The sequence below is a fragment of the Maylandia zebra genome, linkage group LG14 (assembly GCF_041146795.1).
Source record: "Maylandia zebra isolate NMK-2024a linkage group LG14, Mzebra_GT3a, whole genome shotgun sequence".
Taxonomy (NCBI): Eukaryota; Metazoa; Chordata; class Actinopteri; order Cichliformes; family Cichlidae; genus Maylandia; species Maylandia zebra.
The window spans coordinates 33,043,019-33,060,895 of NC_135180.1; the positions used below are offsets into that span (position 1 = coordinate 33,043,019).

The 17,877-nt window shown below is 38.8% G+C and overlaps 2 protein-coding genes across 5 annotated transcripts in view; both read right to left on the reverse strand.

Moving 5' to 3' along the window:
* Nucleotides 1–17,877, reverse strand: part of arhgap42b (Rho GTPase activating protein 42b) — an 81,911-nt gene that overhangs the window by 62,851 nt on the left and 1,183 nt on the right. The gene's annotated exons all lie outside the window — the stretch shown is intronic.
* Nucleotides 4,338–6,259, reverse strand: LOC143412495 (uncharacterized). The gene is made up of 2 exons (XM_076873377.1): nt 5,776–6,259; nt 4,338–4,887 (listed from the first exon to the last, which is right to left on the reverse strand). Exons 1-2 carry the CDS (start codon nt 6,033–6,035, stop codon nt 4,617–4,619), a joined length of 531 nt encoding a protein of 176 aa, XP_076729492.1. The 5' UTR covers nt 6,036–6,259; the 3' UTR covers nt 4,338–4,616.

A 17,877-nucleotide genomic window follows, 5' to 3' on the forward strand; every position in this document is an offset into this window, starting at 1 on the left:
GAGTAATTGTAACCATGAAGGTACAAGGTGTGGAGATGGACAGTGCACAAGAGAATGGAAGAAGAGAGCGCAAGGTGGAGATGAGTGTCAGGGGTGATTTGTGGTTAAGGGATAGCAGCACATGTGAAAGGGAAGGCTTACTAGATGGTAGTGAGGCCTGCTATGATTTATGGTTTGGATTCAGTAGCACTAACAAAAAGACAGGAAGCTGAGCTAGCAGAGAGGTAGCAGGTTTGAAGAAGTTAAGGTTTTTACTAGGAATGACCAGAACGGACAGGGTTAGAAATGAGTATATCAGAAGGACAGCTGAGGTTGAGTGGTTTGGAGACAAAGAGAGAGGCAAGGCTGAGATGGTTTAGACATGTGCAGGGGAGGGAATTGTGATATATTGAACAAAGAATATAGAATAAGGAACTGCCGGGCAGGAGGAAAAGAAGAAGACCACTGAGGAGGTTCATGGATATAGACAAGCAGAACATGCAGAGGGTTGGTGTGACAGAGGTGGATGATAGGCATAGGGTGAGATGGAGGCAATTGATCCACTGTGGCAACCGCTAAAGGAAGCAGCTCAAAGAAGTAGAAGAACAAGATTTGAGTCTTTTGAGTCTTTCTGGTAAGATTTGCTTATAACTATACCTCAATGGGAAAACAAATGTACCACATTTTACTTTGGGCAATGTTTAAACGAGAGCTAGCGCAACAATTATGTATTTATTTTCTATTTAAATGCATTATTTACTAAGATCGGGAATTAGCACAAATAACTATGTATATTCCAGAAAATATAGCACAACCACTTACAAAGAAACCATCCCACTGAAACTAGCAGCAGCAAAGATAAATGGCAGGGGGATCAGTATAAAGGAAGATAAATGAACAGCTTAATTGTTTTATCCCCAGGGAAACAGTAAAGGTGTAATCAGCATAACATATTCCAGGCTTTATTGGTTTGAACATGAATGTTTACTGTTGGAAATCTGCATCTAAATGCACAGACTCACTGGACAGTTTATTTGTTACACCTGTGCAAACTCAATGCATCTGGCATGCAGACATGGCTAAGAAAATCTACTCTGCTAAAGAATTAAAAGACCAGTCAAGAGACTTCATGAACACTCCATTGCTACTGGTGCCCAATAGGCTGCTGTCACCTAAGATTAGAAAAATTGAGGTTACAGTGGGCACAGGCTCACAAAATTGGCAGGGTAGTACCACTGGGTAGTGGTAAGGCATTCTGGTAAATAGACAGTCTATTTTGGCCAGGATACATATATATATATATATATATATATATATATATATATATATATATATATATATATATATATATATATATATATATATATATAGTATTAGAACATTGGAAACATGTTAATTTGTAATATGGGTAATGACATCGGTGTTGATTTGTGCTGTAACATTCATATGGTGGAGGTAGAAAGCACGAATCTCTCCTAACATGTACCTTGAACAGTTTGAGCTGCTCCTAGTGGTATAATGACAAGGGCTGCTTTCTGGTCCACTTTAAGCCTCTTGGGCCAATTTGAACATCATTTACACACAGCAGCCTAACTGGGCAGTTGCTGACTGTGTCCATCCCTTTATACCTACAGTGTTGTTATGTTCTAATGGGCACTTTCAGCAGGATAATGTGCTGTGTCACATAACTCATATAGTCTTAAACAGAGTTTGCAACTTAAATGTCCTCCACAGTCACTAGATTAGGGTGAATGTAGCTCAGGAGGTAGGGCATGTCATATACTAATCAGAAGGTTGGTGGTCCGATCCTCAGCTGCTCCACTTTGCATGCCTTTGGCATAATACTAACCTCAAGCTGCTCTCTGAGTATGAATGTGTGTGAATGTTAGATAGAAAGTACTAGAAAGCACAGAAAGAAGTGCTTGGCTGAATGAGACAAGTTGTAAAAAGTACTTTGAGTACTCAGGTAGAGTAGAAAAGCAACCATGTACCATATATTTCAAGATCCATCATGAAGGTGTTGGTTACAAATCTGTAACAATTTTGTGAAGCTATCATATATCAATAAGTATCAAAAACTCTAAGGAATGCTACCAGCACTTTGTTGAATGCATGCTATGAATAATTAAGGCAGTTGTAGCCTCCAATGCATAATGGACTGTCACTAAATACAATAAATGCAAAGTCTTCACAACTTCAAAAAGCAATTCAGTTTCTGTATTGGTCATATCAAGAAAATATAATAATATGCATCACATGTAACACTGTTACCAAACATCAGTAGTTCATTCTGTAAGAAAGGAAGAAAATATGGAACAAAGGACACATTGTATATAGGAACTATAGTCTCTGTGGTTCCCTGAATATTTCATCTTATTCTTATACACCTATTCTGTCAGGAACAAGAATTTGGTGCATTCTGCTTTCAATTTGTGTAGCGAAATGGTGCTATGTTTTTCACAGAAGTAATGAGAGGAACAAGCCTAACTCGTATAAGGCGTGAATCTGAAAATGTTACCACATGAAGTGAAACACTGGTATAAGAAAAAAATACTGATGCCTGAGTAAGGGAGGTGAAAAAAGGAAGCAACCCACTTCTGATTTTACTCATTACATTAAACACCTTAAAATATTGTTGTCTAATTATATACTCAGCACACATTTTAGCTCAGTCTGCACTGAATTTTCCTATTACGGTGTGTTCACACCGAACGCGATGGACGCGAATAGAGCATCAGGTTTACATGTAAAGTCAATGGAAAGGCGCGATGACGCGCGAGTGCGGGTCCCGCGAAAATTCGGAAGCAGATTTGCGTCGCGAAAACGCCAAAACGCGTGAAACGCGCGTCAGTGTAGCGCGTCTGGCGCGTTTGACTCGCGAATAAAACCACGCGCGTGAGTTTTTGTGTTGCATTTTGTGCATACGCGCGTTTCGCGTCTACCGCTCGAGTTGGAAAAATCTGAACTCCAGCGTCAAATCGCGCCGCGACAACCAATCAGGAGCCTGGTGACGTGGCTGTTACCTAGGTCAAAGGGGCAGATCCAGCCAAAGCCTTTCATACTTCAATGGAGGGGAAGGCTAATCAATGCGGTAGCAAACAACTCGGAGCTGTACAACACCAGCTGCTTTCAGTACCGAGACAGGAATAAAAAGGACCGAGCTTGGAGGAAGATATGTGAAGAGATCGGGCAACCTGGTAAGTTCATTCATTTCTCTTTTGAAAGTTTTCACTGACCCGGGGAAGCCGCACAAAAGCTAGCAAGCCACCGCTATTTTCCCACTGACGTACAAATACCGTTCTGCTTTTATGCATGTTGTCATTTAGGAATATATTTTATTGTTTATTAATAAACAGCACACAGTGGTCCCGCTGTTCATCCGTCACTGCTTTGCTTTTTCGCTGATTATTTATTGCACAGTACAGCATTGCATTCTGCAGCCTGATTGACAAATCTCCTGCGCTTGCCAAATTTATCACGTTTGGTTTTGATAACCATCGCGTCCAATAGAAAAACCAGCACAAAAACACCCATAACTATGAGCCTCATTCGGAAATAGACACCTGCACTGTGAGGGAAAAAGGCGCACGAAAGTGGCGGGCAGATGAAGACAGACCGCGGCATAATAATACTTTTACGTTTTGCAATCTACAAAGGTTTGCACTTTGAGAATCAATTGTGAGAACTGTGACCAGGGGCTAGTTATTCTGAGAACCCCTGCAATAAATGAGGGACCACTGTCTACTCTACGATTATTATATCCAACCTGTTAACATTTAATACTGTATTGATAGAACCAACTGATTCTGCAGCAGAGCATCCCCAGTCCCTGAGCTCCTGCTGCTGCACCCACAGATATGTACAGCAAGCACTGATACCTTTTTAGTCGGTGGGATTCCCTTGTGATCACCTTTACTAAATATCTACAACCAATCTGATTATATCCTGTTATTGTTTTTTTTTTTTTTTCAATGTTGAAATTAAAATCTAGTAGCAGCCTTCTCATTTCTTTGTGTTTTGTGCTGTTTTACAGGCCCACAGAGGAGGACGGCTCCGAGGCAGATGAGGGACGGGTCCCAGGACGGTCCGTCGGCGGTGGAGCTGGCCATCCTGGAGTCCCTGAAGAGGCCACACCAGTCTCCAATGGAGCATTTCCTCCTCAGCCTTGTTCCTGCTCTGGAGAGCAGCTGGTCCTTTTTATTCCTGTCTCTCTGTAAATTCTTATATTTTATATATTTATGTTTAATGTTTTTCTGTTTGAGACTTTTAATATTATTTCAAATAAATGTTTATAATGACTAATGTCTCAGTTCTACTACACAGCAAATGTTGGCACACAACTTGACACATGTAGAATTTATTTCATATTATACTAATGACAAAATATACTGATACAGTGGGATGCAGAAGTTTGGGCAACCTTGTTAATAGACATTATTTTCCTGTATAAATCGTTGGTTGTTACAATAAAAAATGTCAGTTAAATATCATACAGGAGACACACACAGTGATATTTGAGAAGTGAAAAGAAGTTTACTGGATTTACAGAAAGTGTGCAATAATTGTTTAAACAAAATCAAGCAGGTGCATCAATTTGGGCACCACAAAAAAGAAATGAAATGAATATTTAGTGTATATCAATGTGTGTGTCTCCTATATGATATATGGGGTGCCTTTGTCTGGATGTGCTTCCCATCCAGAGCTGCACAGCACAGAGGAAAGTTCCAGCGCTCCTGGAATCCCTCTGTGATGGAGCGCCAGTCTCCAGGTGAAGGCACAGCCATGAAGTCGTCCACTAGACAGTCCCAGATGGACGTCGCTGCCTGGGGGGTGATCTGGCTCACCGTGGACACACCGACTCTGAAACTGAACGCGATGGTCCTGAAGGAGTCCCCGGTGACAAGGAACCTGGACAAAATTGTTCAAAATCAGTATTATGTGTACTGCAGTTACAAAATACATTATTCAAATTCCAAAATACTTTTGTGATGTCAGATTTAAATCACAAAACATGAATCTTACATAAAACCTTTTGTAATTATAAGGATAATTACAAAATGTATATTAGATAATATCTAAAACAGTTGTGTTTTGTTTTAACTTTAACATATCATAATTTGATTGGTAGCAACTTTCACAACTACAGTGAGCCAATCACTCATAATTCCTAAACATGTCAATCAGGTAGGAATGAAGTAAGACATTAATAGAAATAAAGAGTTGTGTGTTGACATGTAGCCCTTTCCTTGCTTAAATCATTAATATTTTTGAAAAATTAATCTGTGATAAGACAGCTTATCAAGATAGAACCATGTAACTAGAGATGAACCAAACTGTTCACAGTTTTATCTAACTCTGTTTTAATAAAGGCTGGTGACCCCTGCTATAGAGTCTGACAGCTGCAGGGATTATATACAAATATTCAACTATCCCAGAATTAAACCAGGTCTAAATAAAAAGGAGTGAGTATCACTACAAGGTTAACTCAGTGGTCCTAATGCTACAGTTTGATATCAGCAAACACCGAGCGCATACATTGATAGGACACCACAGCCATGCTATCATTCAAACACTGATAACAGCATAAATCGAATTAAATCGGGACTTGATGAGAGCTTCTGAGTATCACTAGAAATATTATAAAGAGTCGTCTCTGTACCACAGTTTGCTTTCAGTAAACACCGACAGCATTCACTGTTAGCATAGCACATCCATGTTAGCAGTGTATAACTGGATGGATTAGCATATTAGCACAGATATCAATAAAGGACTACCGTATTAAATAGTTTTACTAACCTCAGGCAGACGGACAGGCGCTCTGCAGGTGGGATTGAGCGTCTGTAGTTGGTGTCTAGGCGGGCGATGCTGGGACCGACGAGGGAAAGCAGGTCCTCAAACTGGCCGACGGTGATAGCGCTGGAATCGGCCGTCATCCAGGCACAGCTCTTGGAGCAAGTGGTGAAACTCACCAAACTGCTCATGCCTCTGGAGGACCTGATGGACCCAGGTACGGCGAGGACGTCTTTTACGCTGCTGCTCTGCTCTCCACAGTACATAGAGAAGGGAGACTCTCTCTTCAAGCGCTAGCTCGATAGCTGCCATCTTGCAAAGATACCGGTCTGGCACAACTCCCTCCCACATTCCTCCCACATTTCCGGTTCACGCGCGTCAAAATATCATATTTTGAGGCGCGATGGATTTTTCTTGGACACGCGTTGAGACGCGAATGTACACGCGTCAAATTAGGGGCGTTTGGGGCGTTTTATTCGCGTCCATCGCGTTCGGTGTGAACACACCGTTAGAGTATTTAACTTGCAGCAATGATTCTTCTCAGAGTGAGAATGCAGTAAGAGGTAACTGAAGGAACAATAGTATTGTGTACCATCCTCCTGTATAGGTTTTAATCAAAGAGCAGAAGTCTGACCACCCAGGCAAGACGTTACTGGATGGAAAAGCTACGCCAGTTAGTGCCCAGTGTGAGAGATATGAGAAAGGACTATGGCTGTCAGTCATCGCACAACAAAACCCCCTGGGTACAACCTTTATCTCATCTCCAGGGCAACCTCATACTACCAAATTCCATCTGCTGACAGCGCCTGACAAAGCACAGACAACACTACATTTGAACCTGAAAGTCTTCCTGCAAACACTGCATACTTATTTCACTATTAGGACTTGACTAATACGGATAGTCATAGCAGTCATACACTCTACAAGAGCAATTCAGTTATTTTTAGTTTTGGGGTGGCAACTATATCTCAGTCAATAAAACATATAGTTTCTATGTCTGGTTGAACCACATAATCATGATTATGGTACTTTTATATGTAAGGTACCAAATTAACACCCTCCTGGGTTTTAGTATCCAAAGCATGAAAAAGAAACAATTTCCCCAGCAGGAAATCAAACATTATTACTTCATTTTCTGTAAAACGCACTGATACTATGTTAAAATCCATTAAACAATTTCTAGTTGATCCAGGCTTCAGTTTAATACAAGAAACTTCCTCCTAGTATGTCAAGCTTTTAAACCCAAGTCGCAAAGATGGTGGTTATGAAACAATTACATTTCTGAAACCCTCACTAAGTTCAAAATAAGTTTTAAAGTTGACAGACTTCCTCTACACAAAAATCCCTGCAAACTCAAGAAACATATCTCAAAAGAATCTTAGAAACTATCCAATTGACCTGCTAAATTTCAGGCATATTACAACATCTGTCTGCAGCACTCCCGGTTCACCGTACAATGTGACTGACATACTCATTATAACACTAATTACACAGCAGCATCCTTGTTGTGCTTTCACTCCTCTAAATAATTCTTTGGGGTTATAATGAAGTACCTTAACACAAATTAATGCAGAAAAGCTTTTAAAACCTTAAGTCGCAGGAATAAATGTGTTCCATTAAAAAGCTTTACTATGCACTCGTCTCCAGTTTGTGCTAAATAGCTACAAGTTTTCACTTCCCCCAAATGACTCACAGTGAGTTTAAGATATTCTGTGTCACATTTACAAGCTACATTCCTTGACTTTGCTATACATCTTTGCCTTCCTTGAGGCACATATACAAAAAAAAAAGCAATCTGCAATAATGTTCTTTTTTTGTAGAGACAGCTCACTCTTTGCCTATATATCAACATTGCAATGAGAAACACCGTAGCTACTTTATCTTGTCAGTGAGACACTGCTGATTTCAGATGAGAAGGTCTTCAAAGGGGAAAGCTTTTGCACACCAAGCTTAATGAGAGATGGGGAGATCTCTTTGATGCAACAGTGGGGTGCATTGTGCCACTTTGATTCCATTTGGAGGGATTGTAATGGAAGAGCGGCCCTTCAGGTAAGGCCTCTTCCACCTGCTTACTATTACGTTTGCCTGTCAGTCACCCAGCAGGGGAGATAGTGCATCAGAGCCAGCAGACAGTCCTTTGCACTCACGGAGCATACCGAAACTTTCCCACCGCAAGCTGTTGTTCGAAACAAAGCCTCATCTAATATATCCAGCTGTAGCATCAAGCAACACCTTTAACAGGCAGTTTTACTCAATTCTGGAGTTCGGCAGTTAAAGTGTTTACTACTAGTTTTTGTTCAGGCCTTTTTGGATCAGGTCATTAACATGGCATGGTAATCAGCTTTATCTTAGCCTACTTAGAATAAACCCTGCCTAACAATATAGCTTTGTAACCAAAATGTAATAGTTTATTTATGTAACAAAACTCCCCACACTAATAGAGAGCTTAGGATTTCCACAAACACATGGCTATGTAATTACAATTTCCAGCAGATTGTTGTTTATTTTTACGTGTTCATTAGAGATAAATGGGATTCATGGATAGTCTGTTGTTACTGGTGAATGGTGAAAAACATAGCTCTCAAATGTTGACATCATGTGCCATTAATGGCATTGTCAGCGATACATAGCAATGACTGTAACTTGCATTTGTAGTAGTCACACAGTAACTCTAGTATTTTTAGCAGATTCAACCCCCTAATGTGGTTTAAGATGGGATAATAAATTGGCAACTCATGAGAGGTCTTAATATGAATGTATTAAGCACTAATGGAAGAGATTCAGTTTGAAATCTTGGGTTTAGAAACCACAGCATATCTACAAAATACTTCACAGTTAAAATCCTACGTGGTAGTCCCCCATGTTCCGATTACAACAGTTGTTTTCTCATTTCAAAACAAAGAAAGTTAATCCAGCAATTTAGTATTTTTTAGAAGAACTGCACGTCATTATTGTGAAGCTAGGTATGTCTCAATTATTTTATGCACTAAAGTGAATTTGTCATTTACAATGACTTATATCCAAAAATCTGCTTTTATGCCTATTAAGTATTGGCTAATTAATTCTTTCAACAAATTTGTTAGAGTTCACAGAATGAAAGAGGAAAAACACCATCTTTCCCCACATATTCATGCAGAATACACATCTACATCATTTTCAGCTATCTAAATTGCTGAAAACAACTTAGAAGATGGAAGATACTGACACTGAGTCTTTGATGTGAGGCTGATGCAATGCTACAGCCTATTCTTTAGCGCGAAAGAAAAAGATCAGAGTTATTACCCCTGCAATTCTGCGGGACTGAAAAAAAAAGAAAGGCAGACAGGCCAGCACCTACCATTTATCACCAGGTCTACTGCCTTTAGACTGAGTTGAGAGATTTTCTTTCAGAAGACACATCGAGAACACATCTGGTACAAATTCTAACAGAGATGAACTTATTTCTCAAAAAAGTTCTGATAAAATCAGCTCGATTACTACTTTGTAGTAACAGTAGTAACAGTTCTCAAAGGCCTTTTTCAATATAAGACTTAACAAAGCATGTATTTAGTAAAAGAACAGCTAAGTACAGACTTTAAAGAAAGATAATTCAGTTTGCAAAAATATCACTTTTTTTTTTTATTTCAACCCACTGAGGACAAATATAAAGGACAAATCTTTTTAGTCAGTATATACTGGTACACATTTAGTATACATTTGCTGTGAAAAAGTCCACCCATCATTTCTTTACATTTTGCTTCCAAGGAGTCAGACTTTCTTGTCATTTTTCTAAAGCGGTCTTGAGTTGTCCTCCAAGTTTTCCGAAGGACATTTAGCTTTTTAGCCTTTTAGCTTTTTTACAGTTTAGGCCTTGTCACTAAACACTGACCTATGAACGATTCAAGCGGATAAAAGACACCTTACTCCAAGGATGAACCAGTGTTATGTCAACGCACAACAGGCACCAATTTTAAATTATATTTTTAAAAAAATTGTTAAATGCAGCCTATTCCAAAAACACAATTTGTTCCCATTTGTTTAGCTCAATCTATGAAAAAGGACAACGAAAAGGACCACCAACAAGGTGGTTTCAAAAGAGTGGCATATTTCAGCACGGTGAATAGTTAGTCATTCAAAACATGACAAAACAGTTTGAGAAAACTGGACAAGTAGAGGACAGAAAATGAAATGTCAGGTCTAAAAAACTATCTACAACAGATGAACAGTATCTGAAAGTCAAATCCTTAAGAAAAAATCCCCCAGCAAATATCTGACACAGGCCCCAAGAGATGTACCCCTCTCTTCAGCTGATCTACTGTTCACCAAAGCCCCAGAAGCAGCCTCACTTGAAGTGTGGCGGTCAAGAACCCAGTCTTAAGAAAAGGAAGAGGTAAAAGGCTGAAGAATACCAAACTACATACGACAATACGTGGCAAAATGTCTTATGATGTGATGACATTTTTGGTTCAAAATGTCACCAATAAAAGCGGTACCACAGTGTGTATCTAGAGCCATCTGTAAATCATGGTGGTTTTTGTAATAGGGCTGCATTTCAACTAGAGCTGGGCGATATAAGATTTTTTCATATCACAATATGTTTTTTTCATTTCAGGCGATAACGATATCTATCACGATATAAGCCAAATAACTATATTTGTAAGATTTAAATGTGCCGTTGCTCACAAGTAAAATGTGAAATAATCAGCAGCTTGTTTTTATTTAAATATTTATTTCCCATAATAAGTTCATCCATTAAGCGGACGCGAATGGATGGATGAAGTTCAACAGGGTAGATGTACTTAAGGAACATGAGACTTTTTCAGATAAATAAAGGCAAATATTGCAAACTACACAAAAGGCAGCCGCTAAAGCGTTTAAGTTTCAAAATAGAACAAACGAAACAGACGACTAAATTGTCAATTCCACTTAGAAACAAAATATTAATTCTAAAAATAAATCTTAGTTTGTTTTACAGAAGAACAGACAAAACTGACTAACTTTTGTCAATATCAAATAAACTGAGAACTAAAAGGAAATTCTCAATCTCTCCTTGTTGTATAGCTTAGCTTTTCAAACAGTTTTAACAGTTACTTTAGTCTGACAAAAGCCGAATGATGAATTAGCGCTTCCAGTCAGAGACTGAGGCTACGTCCACACGTACACGGGTATTTTTGAAAACGGAGATTTTCCGTTTTCGTTTTAAAAAATAATCCCGTCCACACATAAAGGCAGAAATGAAGGAAAACGCTGCTATGAACATGCCAAAGCAGCAGGTGGCGCTAGATTCCTAACCGTGCAGAAATGTTGGCCAATCAGAAGTCTAGAAGCCTCGGTGGGAAAAAGTAAACAAAGCTGGGGCATAGAAGCAGAACCCAGTCGTATGTGTGGAGGGACAGTAACTGTGTGTATATGTAAGCATTTAAACACTGCAGAGAGTAGAATTAACAGTAACAGTATTGTAGAAATCCATTTCACCGAAACAATAACGTGGCGCACAGTGTGACGCATGCACCAGTTTATTGTATTTCCAGACTTGCTTTCCGCACAATTTACAGTGCACGCTACTCTGTTTTTTGTCAGACTTGAAATAGCCGAAATACCTTCACACTACGGAACTTCTATGGCTCTTCCGTTCGACAATCTCTCCGGCATTGGAACCATCATCTGTTTTCTCTTCGGTAACCTTCGGTCACGCTCGGTTGATTTTTCTAGTTGGCACACTCATTTCCTCCATTACCCGCTGGCTGCTTCACAAACAAATACACATGTGCGGCTTGGCACTTGTGCTGTACGTAACAAGTCACGTGACGTGACACTGCGGCTGTGATTGGTTCGGCTCTGCTTTTTTTTTCTTTTTCTTTAAGAGGACAAGAGCGGCGAGGTCTAACGCGATAGTTTAATTTCTCTATCGAGTAAAAGTTATATCGCGATACATATTGTTATCGTTCTGTCGCCCAGCTCTAATTTCAACCCTAAACCAGCTATTCAGTTGACACAGTGTGAATGACAAAATTATGACCAAATGTGACAATGATCTCAAACACACTTCTAATGCATTAAAAGCACTTGCTATAGGAAAACCATCCAATGGAACACTTAGTCATGACTGCCTCTTGGCCTTTTAAGAGCTCCAACCACAAAATTATGGAAGCAGTGTGGGTCCTTCTTGACAGAATGGAACAAAAGGCAGCCAGCATCCAAAGAAAAGCTTTGAATTTCCTCAAGAATCCTTGAGAACACTTCCTGAATGCTCTTAAAGAAATTATTAGAAACCTTGTTTATGAGAGTTCAGGCTGAGTTGAGGAGGGAAGGTTGCCCTACCAAATATTGACTTTCAAGCTCACTAGAATTGTACAAACTCCGTTTTCACTGTATTATACTGTATTTCCATGTATTACACATTTGAATAAATCACTGCACCTACTTTCAAATTTTCCAAGCAAAATCTTAACTTGCCTGGGGATTCGGAAACATTTTACACAGTATTATATATACATTTATATATTTCAGTTTGTATTCAGGATGACACACACAAAAAAATATTGAATGATTAATTATTGAATTTTGAATGTTATGGAGGTGAAATACATATGAACCACAATACCTGGCATTCAGTGTAAGTCAGCTAACTGTGAGCTTGAGAACGGTGTACTCTTTGTGACAATCAGTTTGACTGACAGACTAACAACAGAGTGCTTCAGAACAGACCTCAATATGAAGTCTAACACATTTTCTTGCACAGTCTGAAGGGAAGCAGCTTTTAGGAATACAACGTCTAATCCTTTTATCAAAATCTGTTCACATATTATCCACGTCTCCAGCAGCTATGCTTACCGCTTCTCTCAGCTTTATTGCTAAACAAGTCGCATAATTTACCTCTACATTTCATTTCCATTACATGAGTTAAAATTCATCAATGTAGTCAAAGTAGCACCAATATATTATAAATGGCATAATCCGGCAACACACAGTCTGCCTTAGTCACAGTCCAACAGACACAGACACTAAGAAAGCAGATACACACACCCACACAGTAAAGCAGAATGATGTCAGGCCAAATGCTATCTGAGGGCGGATGGGGGATGGTTATACAAGCATGTTTACAGGACATTTCCTGTGGCTGAGCCTTGGGAGCATCATCTGTCCTCAGACAAACAAACACTTAGAGTTCCCAAAGCTGAAAGCTATTGTGAAATCACTTTTGACAAAAGCCTACAAGTCATCTTTTTATTTAATAAAATAGCAGCAACTAATTATAACTATATTGAGTTACATAAAAGCATTAAATTATTTAAGCACAGTTGGAAGAATTGCTGTTTACATATTTTTTAAATACAGATTTCTTTTAATAACAGTCCCCGTGCGTGTCAGCCATTCATTATTGTATATCCTAAGGAGGAAGCATCACTCCGTCACTGCTGAAAGGCATGGATATGGGGTGGTGGCAGAGATATATTATCAGGTAGCATAATAAAACCATGTCTTCCACTTTATACTAAGCTCATCTGTCTCCACTCACTGAAACGCATTAGATGTCACAAAAGTTAATACTTAAGATCTAGAAATCTTTTTTGCTTTCAATTAGAACTTGTTATCTTGCAGGAAGATAACATTAGACAGCATCTGGAACACCTGGAATTTTGGATTGAATTTTTTGGGAACCCCAAGCTCCGGGCCAGAACAGTGGATATCTGGAGGATGTGTGGTGATGCACAATTAACCAAAGTACATTCTGATGACACTAAGTGCAAGGAACAAACTGTTTGTTCACTGTGTTACAAATACGTACAAATTATGTATGACGGATACAAGCTGTCACCCAAAAGAATGTGTGTCTACGTAGGTCTTTAGAGATCCCCTTGCCAAAGTAAGACCAGCTATGGCTCATCATTTTTCATGTTCTTCATACATATTTATAAATGTCACTAGCCTGTCAACCATGAGTATATTCTCTGTAACTGTAACTATTCACTTTTTTTCTGTTACTGCAGCATGGTTTAACTCATTCTATAGAAAATACAGCAAGAGTATCTGTGTCCAAATTTCTTAAAGGATGTTGTAGAACCTGTAATGTTAATCAAACAATTTGCTGCATAGTAAAGACACTGTCATCACATAAGTTACAGAAGGTACCAAATAGATTTCATATAAGAGACACTAGCCTCCAATTCTGTGGCTTTCTGCTCTTATACTCTTAAAATAAACTTGCCAACCACATGTTAAATGTATGATAATTTACCTCGTATCTGTGGTTCTCCCACCCTTCTCCCAAAGTGATAATTAGTGAATTAATACGGTTAAGTATAGGGTATAATAAATACTAGTAATTTACAACAGGTGTAAACCGTGCAACTTACATCCGCCTGACCAAATCACTGTTGATACATAACACTGTTTAAACAGCGTGTTTCAGAAATCTTTAAACCACAACCTTCATCATTAGTATTAATATGAAGAGGGACAAAGAAGTTTACATTTTTTTCTCTTAGTGATAAATTGGGAATAGCACTGACACATGCGAGCAACATGTGTCAGTATGTATTCTATGTAATGTCACCACTTGTGTAACACAGATTTTTCACAATAGAGCATGGATTCTCAGACAACCTTGACGTCAAGAATCATTCCTAGTGAGGAGAGTTGGGCTTAAAAATAGACGAAGTCACAATCTCTAAAACTGAAGGCACATTACCTTAGGAGTAGGATGAGAATCTACTCTGTTTTCTTGGACATTAGCAGGGTTTTACAAAGTTAAACTATCAATAGCAAGTTTTACTGTAATGTCCTCAGGCTCCTAAAGGTAGAGCTGGGCCATATCATACCGTTCACGGCAATACCGGTATAATTTTGGGAAAAATTAAATATCGTGATAGAATATGGGTAAAACGCGCATGCGCAGTGCCTTTGTTTTCATACGCACACGTCGGAAAAAGCATGGCGGCGAAAGCGGATCGTTGAATGAAACGGATGAACCAGAATTGGTTTGTAAAAATGCTGCAACTTCAGTAGTGTGGAACTGGGTTAGCTTTCGTCCGTCAGATACACAACAAAGCACTATTTTTGGTAGCGCATGCTAGCGGGCCGTCGTTGGATATTATACATGGTTATGCTGAGGATATATCGGCCAATTTCCACTGGAAATGCCTTTTGGTTAAACTGTCAGCAAGGAATTTGCATTTGAACTGTTACATTTTTATATAACTTTAATGCACATAAAAAAACAGCTGCTTGTTTATTAAATGAAAATACATTGATGGGGGTTTTTTTGCACTAATAAAGTTGTGGAGTTGTAAAGTATTTTGTCTAGTGTAAATTATATCGTCAGTTATATCGTTATCACAAATTTTCAAATGTATATCGTGATAAATATTTTTGGTCATATCGCCCTGCTCTACCTAAAGGTATCTGAATTGTGGTGAGATGGCAACCTTTTGACTACTACAATGCAGTCATATCCCATCAGATTTCAGCGACTGCCCCAAAACATTTATGCTGAAGTATTGCCATTTTGTCAGATTGGAAGTGATCCAGGGTTTATGACGAATTGTCCTTGATGAGCTTAACGAACAGGACCTCAAGAATAGCTTCAAAAGTGGCTGGAGTGCTGGGAGCTGTGTATCCCTGCAACAAGTCACTAGTTAGAGATGATTGGTAAGGTCTTTGAGTTGTATATTCACAGTCAAAGAACCTTTTGATTGTATCTTGCATATCATAACATAATGATCGTAATATATGCGTGTCATGTTTGTTCCTGACCTCAGCTTAGACAGCCTTTCCAATCTTCATGAAACTGAGCCTATATAAAGTACCAAAGGTACAGAGATTTGTAATATCTAAATGGTGATTGATTCATGAAAAGCTACAGTTTCTTTTATCTGTGTATTTGCATAAAGTAACTGCACGATCAAGGCTGGTTCGTGAGCATACGGAAACATTTGCACATTCATATGCACATTACAGGTATATTTTAACAGTCATCACAGAGATTAAGATGTAGCAAGTGGAGCAGTTCAAGGTATTTGGCTGGTATTTTCTTTAAAGTATCTTTGAGAACTAGTCAAAGTCCTTCTGTCTCACTGTTTTCTGTTTCTTTATGTAATCCCAGACCACCTCCGTGTTGAGACCAGAGCTCTGAGGGGGCCATACCATCTGTTAGTCTTCTTGTTCTACATATGACTAGAAATCGTTTTTTACGACTTTGGCTGGATGTTTGGGGTTGTTACCAGATTACAGAATTAATTTTCAGCTGATGACAGAAAGTTAAAGATATTGTGTGAGGTAAGTATTTAAACATTTAAAATGACTTAAACTTTGGCCCAACCAATAGAGTGCATCTAAAATGTGAAAACGTCACAGACTCCAGACGAAAGTGTTTCCTTCACTACTGCAACAATGGTAGTCACAAAATTTCTTTACTAATTCTAAAAGCCAGAAAATCACCCTCTTTAGTTACCCATAACAAACATATGCTTGACTTTATATGGAGCCAGTTAGTGCAGTTTCAGCACATGTCAAACCACTTTGCAGGTAATACATTAACAACCTGGCTCAACAGACCTCATTCACTCAGACAGCATTTAAAGAAAAATACATTATAGGATACTTTACAGCTGTGAAACATGAGATGATAACAGGAAAAAAGATCCATTAAATATCTTCCAGTAATGTCACCGCTGATGACAGGTCATAAAGGGTCATAAACCTCTACGGCGTCCCAAGTTAAAGACCATCAATAATTTACTTCCGTCTCTTCACTTCCTGCACTCTCTCCCTACTCCTGACTGAAACTGGGCATTCAGTTAAAGGACTGAGACACTCATGACTACAAAGGAAAGACAAACACAATGGAAAATTCCTTCCAAGTAGCTCAAACACTGGTAATGTTGTGGTCATGTTTAAGGATTATTTACTGTGGAAGATGACGCACTAACACGAAACACTGGTTAATAAGAATTTCTCATTTCAAACTTCAATATAGCAACAGATCAGCTAGATGGAGGGGTGTGTAGGTTGGGATCTATTAAAACCTTAACTATGCAGTGTTTCTACATCAATAAAACCATCAAAGGCAATCAAAGTCTCAAACCACTTGCCACTGTCTTGCCACTGCATAGTCTATCTTGAAGTCTTAATGTCTTATTTGGTATTAAACAATTTGCGCAGGCCTTTGACATATCCTCCCTGTTGTGAATAAAACATTGAGAAGGGTGTTACTGTCCACCTATGATGCCCTGTCCACTGACGGAACAGTTTTCCTGCAAAAAAGGTATGAAATAGGTTTGGCCTTCAGCTGCCCTGAGAAATACTAGAGTCAGCAATACAACGGTATGGTAGGGTGATACAAATACTAAGTGCTCCTCACTTTTGTTGATCTGATGTACGCTTAGTACAAATATGTGGAACTGAAACCAGAAGCAAGAAATACAGCACAACACCGCAAAGAGCTTAAACTTAAAAGTTACTTTGTTAAACACTGTATGCCTTTGTGTTCATTTATCAATATAAATTTCCATTAAACTCATTCTGCCAGACTAGATACTGAAAAAACAAAGATGTGGTTATTATAAGCATCAGTGTCCTGTTTTTCAAATTGGCTGATTAGTCCAGAAGAGTTAATTAAGTCAAGACGTGTCATTTGTGAGATCAAATTAATTTGTTTTGGACTATTATAATTTAGGCCATGACTGTGCTTTATTAAAATTCAGTTCAGTGCTCAATACACAGCAGACACAAGCCTAGTTTTACTTACTATCCCATGGTATGGTATATTAACAGTCAATGGCTGTGAGCACAGGAGCACCGCTCACTTGCCATTGAAACCTTTGGCTTGTCAGGGCCACCCAGTCAGAAGAAAGTTTGCTAAAAGGAAGGGTGAAAATCTTGTCTCAAAAAAACCCTATGAATTTGGGGTCTGCACCAAGTAGTACAAGATAACTCTGAACTGTGAATCACACTTGGACTCTAACAGAGTCCAAGAAGAAATACACAAAAAAATTGTTAAATTGCATAATAGATCCGCTTAAATGTGTAAATTGTTGGATATTGCAACCTTACTCCCTGCTTAAGGTGCAATTTCAGCTTCGCTGCCTCAAGCACAAGAGCAGCAAAAAGCAAAACATACAGGAATGG

Excerpts from the sequence above, each read along its gene's own strand:
- LOC143412495 (XM_076873377.1), bottom strand. The coding sequence starts at position 6,035 with ATGTACTGTGGAGAGCAGAGCAGCAGCGTAAAAGACGTCCTCGCCGTA. Across the intron at positions 4,888-5,775 it reads CGCCTGTCCGTCTGCCTGAG|GTTCCTTGTCACCGGGGACT; the intron begins GTTAGTAAAACT and ends AATTTTGTCCAG.